The sequence below is a fragment of the Aplidium turbinatum genome, chromosome 7 (assembly GCF_918807975.1).
Source record: "Aplidium turbinatum chromosome 7, kaAplTurb1.1, whole genome shotgun sequence".
In the NCBI taxonomy this organism is placed as follows: domain Eukaryota; kingdom Metazoa; phylum Chordata; class Ascidiacea; order Aplousobranchia; family Polyclinidae; genus Aplidium; species Aplidium turbinatum.
The window spans coordinates 11,936,328-11,943,318 of NC_137478.1; the positions used below are offsets into that span (position 1 = coordinate 11,936,328).

The following is a 6,991-nucleotide window of genomic DNA, read 5'->3' on the forward strand; positions in this document are numbered from 1 at the left end:
TGTTGCCTGCTAGGAAATTGTTGCAAGAGGCCTGCCGCTTGAAATTGGCGTGGGATGAACCTTTACCGGCCGTGGGGGGTGGGAAAGATAGTTGGGAAGAATGGGTGCAGGCACTCTCTAGTTTAGAGGCGGTGTCTCTTGCAAGGAGCTTCAAGCTCCAAGATTGTGTGGTTGACTACATTGAGTTGCACATTTTCACTGATGCTTCCACCACTGGGTATGGTGCATGTGCTTATTTACGTATAGTATATGTTGATAATTTCATTGATTGTGTTTTTGTGATGGGGAAGTCCAGGATAGCTCCCTTAAAACCCGTTAGTGTTCCCGATTGGAGCTTACTGCTGCTGTTCTTGGTGCTAAACTTGGTAAAATGATTTGTAGTGAATTAGAGTATTCTTTGAGTAGTGTTGTGTTTTGGACTGACGCCACCGTAGTTTTAAGGTATTTGCATAATTCTACCAGTCGCTTTCAAACGTTTGTAGCTAACAGACTGGAATTATTACATACTCTTACGTCAGTGCAGCAATGGCGTTACGTGCCCACCGACCAAAATCCCGCTGACATAGCGTCGCGCGGTATGGCGCCCTCTAAGGTGTCCAATGCAGACATGTGGTTTCATGGTCCCGAATTTCTACGCGCGCGCGAAAACGAATGGCCAGGACAGCCAGATTTTGTGAACAATGTCGAACAATGTGATGCTGAAGTGAAGGTTTGTTCCACTCAACTGACTGATCCATCAAGTGACTCGATCCATCGATTACTGCGGTACTATTCAGACTTCAGTCGTCTTCGACGCACGTGTGCCTGGTTATTACGTTTTAAGAAGTTTCTGATGTGGAAAGCTAAATCAGCTCGTGATGCTCTCAAGTGTGGTCTGTTGAGCATGGAAGAATTAACAGAAGCTACGTCCGTGATCATCAAAGCTGTTCAAGTTGAAGCCTTTTCCGACGTGATGCAGACGCTTTACAATCACCCAAGTTTTGATGCCCCGTTTGTCCCAGTAGAAGAAGCTCAAATAAAGAAATGTGCCAATTTGCGAACTGTTCAGTCGCTCAATCCGTATCTTGTCGATGGGGTGCTTCGCGTTGGCGGCCGTTTACAAAGATCTCCGCTGACAGATGAAGAAAAACATCCCATTTTGCTCCCAAGTAATCATCCAGTTACCGCTCTCCTTATTTTGACGTGTCATCAACGAGAAGGACACATGGGAACCCCTCATGTGTTGTCTTCGCTAAACAAAACCTACTGGATTCTGAAAGGAAGATCCACCGTGAAGAGAGTGCTACGTTCGTGTCTCAATTGCAAGTTTTGGGCGGCGAAAGCAGGTCAGCAACAAATGGGTAACCTGCCTGCTCACAGAGTGACGCCGAGCCCCCCCTTCAGCGCTTGTGGGACCGATTTAATGGGTCCACTGCATGTGAAAATCGGAAGAAGCTATGTGAATCGATATGTTTGTATTTTTAACTGCTTAGCCAGCAGAGCTGTTCACCTCGAAATAGTTCAATCATTGGACATGACTGCGTTCATTCAAGCCTTTCGACGATTTTGCAACAGAAGAACAACCAAGGTTCGTGATGTTTACAGTGATAATGGTGGCAATTTCGTTGCAGCTAATCGCGAATTGAACCAATGTATCAAGCTTTGAAAAAGCAAGAATTTTCAAGATGCCATGTTGCAAGAAGGCATCAACTGGCATTTCGGGCCTCCTCTGGCCTCACATCAAAACGGTTTTACTGAAGCCTTTTTCCGTATTGTCAGGAAAATCTTTCGTTCGGTTGTCGGAGAAGCTACACTAGAAGAATTCGACTTGCTAACCTTGGCAACAGAGGTTGAAAGAATTTTAAACAACAGACCAATTACCAAGCTTGCCGCGACCCCAGATGATTTAGCAGCCTTGACCCCCAGTATGATCCTTACCGGATCGTTATGCGAAGGAGTTGCCCCAGGTGTGTTCATGAAGGCTGATGCGTACCGCAGATCGTGGAAAATGACACAATACAAAGCAGATGTATTTTGGGATCGATGGTTACAGGACTATTTACCGCTGCTGCAGCCACGCCAGAAATGGTTTGGCACGTCTCGTAATTTGCGCCCTGGTGATCTTGTTTTAGTTGTGAACGAATCGGTCAAGCGTGGTTGTTGGCCGAAGGGTGTGGTCGAGGCCGTAATGCCTGATAGTAATAATTTGGTTCGAAGAGTGAGAGTTCGAATGGCTCACTCAACCCTCGTAAGAGATATTCGTAAACTTTGTTTGTTAGAGGGTTTCGCTGACGAACAGTAAGTTTCTCATTTCGTGTGCATGTTTTTGTTTAGTTTACTGGTGTATTTTGAATTGTTTGTTGTTGTTTAGAAGCAACAACGACGTTTAAGTATAATGTAGAGGCGTACTTGAGTTTAAGCCTTTCATTGATGCGTTTAGCTACATCAAGTTTTAGCTAATTTCAAGGTTAGTCGTTGGATAGTCTGTATTCGTACTCGATTTCGTAATTGCATTTGATTTCGACTTTCGTGCTCATACACGGTCTGCTATTTGTGTTGTCTTCGCTTCCCTGTCGCCTACTGTACTGTTTGGCAGTTGCTCGTGTGCCAGTGTCAATTTATCTCTCGTGTGGTATCGTCCTTAGTTAAAAAACGTTCGTTAGCAACTTACGTTTTTGTGGGGAGAATGTTGAGGACGATTCCTGTCATTTCATGTTTGCCCTTTTTTGTTTACAATTTATTCTTACTTGAACCTGTGTGACAATGTAGCACAACGAAGTTGCTGATCTCTTGTGCTTTCTTTTCATGTGGTGTTCGGTCGCAAGGTGGATGGTAAGAAAACTTTAGTTTAAATTATGCTTCCTATTGGTTAGTTACTGTTAAAACTATGCTGTTTATCACTTGTTAATTACTTTCTGGTCAAATTACAATTTTCATGCTAACTGTATTTTTTTCTTGTGGTGAGAGTCAGGCTAGACTGGTAGGTTAGCGATAAAACCCAGCCATCCACCGAGCGGGATGCTACAACGGGGTCGCCATTAGAAGTAATGCTTTGCCCCTTTCACAGTTTTCTGCGCCGCTAGTTTTTGATCGCCCAGCTACACGTAATTTGGGTGATTGTGAGAGGCGTAACGCGTCTCCTGATTTTAACGTTTGTGAAGATCGTGATCAGGCTGTGCATGTGACTGAGCCCCCTCAGCCCCTTAGGGGATATAGCTTGTCTTCTCCCGCTAAATCGAGTTCTCAACAACAGGATTGCTTTTTTGAATACCAAAATAGTAGGACGTTTTTTGAATTTCTCAACAACAGCAACAGTTCTCAACAACAGAATTGCAGAGTTAAAAATTTTACTCATAAGAGCATGGAAATGCCTTAATTCCTCTTCCAAAGTAGATAAGTTAGATCGAAAAATTAACAGTTCCTGCTTATCACTCAAAGAACCTAGGGCTACAGAAAGTTCCCCAAATTGAGTCAAAATATCCCTTCTAAGATGCCGGGCCTCTCGAACTGACTTAGCCTCATCGTTACTGGGTCTCTCCCCGGAATGGCCTGCCCGACCGAAAAAGAACATCATCAGGCTTAAACTCATAAGGCGGCCTTGATTGGTTACGATGGTAATAATATGCCATTTATCTTCTTTAAAAATCGTGTTACGGCCTTAATGGCAGCTTCGCCCTTTAAAGGAACTCGTTTGACTTTGTTACAAGCAGCTTGTGTTAGAACAGCTGCGCAAACGATTGCTAATTTGGTTTCTAACACTCCTGGCTTGTCAGAAGAAGACAGGATAGAAATGTCGTTAGCTCGCTTGTCCCAGCGTTTTGGGGTTCGTGGAGGTCTTTTCGCCGAACCGGAAATTAGAAAGTATCGCTATGGTAGCAAATTGACTTCAATCTTTTCCAGTGATTTGAAAGAGTTTAAAGATGAATTGTCGCAGTGTCTGCTTTACGCGCAAGCTTATGGTCAGCGTGACAAATTAGAAGGACGTTTTGTTTTGGATTTGACTAAGCGACTCCCGTTTGACGCTAAGCAGCGTTATCTTGACATTTTAGGTGATCAGTATGGTGGTAGCCTACTGATGAGCCTACTTTTCAGAGTTTGTTTGAATTTGTAGTACGGGAGGAAACGCGCAAGTCGACTGATTATAGCGATTCTGGTGAGTCGCAGCATTTTAAAAAGTTTGGTAAAGGAAAATTGCCTTCATATCCGGTTAGGCAGACGTCCGTAAAACCCCATGATAATGTGATTTCAGGGAGTTCGCAGTAGGCTACTCGACTGCTGTTGGCGCACTGCGCGGTGGTGTGACCAGACGTAGTGACAAACCGGCATGTCTTTATTGTTCGTCACGTGGTCAAGCTGAATATCATTTTTTGTCTAATTGTAAAGAATTTTCGCGCTTGACACCTAAAGATCGGAGAGATGTCATTGTGAAAGCTGGCAAATGCTTGAATTGTTTGCGCCAGCGTATGGTTAGGGATTGCGTTCATGCAAACAACTGTCGTAAGTGTGGCCCTAACAACGATAGGAAACACTATTTTCTTCTGCATGATTTTTATGTGACGTCACGTGATTCTCTGGATTCGATTGGCAAAGATGATGCTGGTGCCAGAGTTCCTGTGCGTAATGTTAAGATTGGAAATGTTAAAGCAGCTTTTAACCGCGTTACTGCTGCTCGTGTTTTGAATCCAATGACTGGCAAATCGAAGTTGGTGTATTGTCAGCATGATCCTGGTTCGCAGTTGACTTTTGTTTCGAGTGATTTGGTGTGCGAGCTTGGCGTTAAACCGTATGACAAAGCGTCGTTTAAAATGGATACTCTGGCTGGTCAGAAACCTACTTGTGCTGACCTTGTTAAACTCATCATTCAGTCGTTAGAGACGAATGAACTGTTTTGTGATATAACTTCGGTGGTTAACCCAGCTTGGGCTGACGATGTTAAAACTTTACCGCATAAGCAGGACTTAAGTGGTTTTCGTCATTTTCATGACGTGAATATGTTTCATTTGAATGATTGTAGTACTGTAGATGTACTGATTGGAAACGACAACGCTTATTTGATGTGGGCTAAAGAAGAGCGTGTTGGTGAGAATCGTAGTGAGCCACATGCTTTGCTCACTCCTCTTGGTTGGTTGGCTTGTGGTGGTAAGTCACCCTTAGATCAAAGCGTTGCTAACGTGTGCAGAGTGCAAACGTCTTCAGAGTCGGATGTCATCTCTGGCTTTCAGCGTAAAATTGAGTCTCGTGATATGGAAATAGCAGACCTGAATAAAGTCATTCAGGATTTGACGTTGCAAAATGAAACCTGTGAATTGTCTCGCAATGACATTTTGGCTAGAGAACTTGTTGAACCGAATATTGAGTTGAAAGATGGTCGATTTGAGATACCTGTACCGTTGAAGGAAGATATTGATTTACCTAACAATTTTGTGTTGACGTCAAATAGAGCTGCTGCTTTAAGGAAGAAGGCTTTAAAACAACCTGAACTTTGTGATTTCCTTACTGACACCATGAAGGATCTTAAATGTAATGGCTATATTGAGCGTGCTGGTGAAGCAGAAAATGTAAAGGGATTTGAATGGTATTTACCATACTTTGTGACGTCACAATTAAAAAAGCGTATCGTTTACGATGGCAAGTCTGAATTTTGAGGAACTTGTGTTAATGATGTAATGTTTTCAGGTCCTGATTTGTTAAACCCTCTGGCAGATCTCTTGGCTAGATTTCGGCTGAGTAGATTTGGTTTCGTGGCCGATATGACCAAGTACTTTTTTCACATTTTGGACTCTTCAATACGTAAGCCCAATTTTATGGAACTGCTTACGTACACAGGCAGTGCCGTTCGGATTCGTGAACGAACGCCCTTTGGTACCTTTGAGTGACGACCCTAGGGATTTTACTGTCATCACCCCTGCCTCACTTTTGACCCCATACTTAGACCCATACTGTGCTGTTGGGAAATCACATGATCGTGACCAATTAAGAAGGGACTATCGGTTCGGTTCAATTTGTCACTTTCTCAGCAGTTTTGGAGTAAATGGATAGATTTTTACTTGCCAGGGCTTCAGGGCCGGAAAAAATGGCTAAAAATGGCCGAGAATTTGGAGCCTGGTCAACTTGTAGTGGTGGGTTCTCTCCAAGACATTGGTAAACGTGGGAAGTATCAACTTGGGAGGGTGCATGAGGTAGTTCCACAAATTAGGAAAGGAAAGCCTGTGGTTCGTAAAGCTAAAGTTGCCGTCTGCAACTATGATGAGAGTACGGGGAAAGTGAAAGTAGACTACGTGTTGAGGGATATTTCGTGCCTCGCCCCCGTAAAGAACACCTAAGTGTTAGGGTTTGAGCCTGGTTTTGTCTGCGATGGCCGACACTTGTCTGAGCCCAGAACAGTCGGTTATTATCGCAACCATTGTATATAGCGTCATGTTAGCGTGTACCTATGGTACCAATTTCATGTATCGTCGTATATTATTCTTATTGTTGTTCATTCTTTGCATGCCCTTTATATTTACGTATTAACTTAAACGTGAGTGATTCAAACAATTTGTGTATCGTGTGTTTTTATTCATTGGCTCAAAATTGTCCTTAAATTCTTTTTTAGTTATGCCATGTCAGACTGTCATAACTAGGGGCCACATGTTACGGACAATTTTCACCAAATCAAACGTCATATAAAACCGTTATGGTCTACTTAACCTAGCTGGCATCTTACGTCATGGAAATTGCTAGAAAATGTCAAAATATTGCACCATCGTTCGTAACACCTGATGAAACATTGCATCACCAACTTTGAACACCTGTTTGAATTGCGTGACAATGTCTTTCATTATTGCGTCACAGTTACTGTTTACGTGAGTTTGAGATATCGCAAATTATTCTAGTCATTCGTAAGGTTGTTGCTTGAAAGTTGGTCGCAAATTTAACTGTTTCGCTTAGTGCTTTCTAGCTGGACAAAGTTTCCGTCTTTTATCTAAGTAGTTTGTATTGTATTGACAAGTTTCTAGTGGTGTATCGCGTT

General features: G+C 43.0%; 1 protein-coding gene across 1 annotated transcript; it reads left to right on the plus strand.

The window, feature by feature from the left end:
- The first annotated feature begins 577 nt into the window (after positions 1-577).
- LOC145773752 (uncharacterized) lies at positions 578-1,645 on the plus strand. The gene has a single exon (XM_082584885.1). It carries the CDS (start codon positions 578-580, stop codon positions 1,643-1,645), a length of 1,068 nt encoding a protein of 355 aa, XP_082441011.1.
- Positions 1,646-6,991: the final 5,346 nt, after the last annotated feature.

Bases quoted from the DNA above. Each gene is read 5' to 3' on its own strand.
- LOC145773752 (XM_082584885.1), top strand. From the start codon at position 578: ATGGCGCCCTCTAAGGTGTCCAATGCAGACATGTGGTTTCATGGTCCC.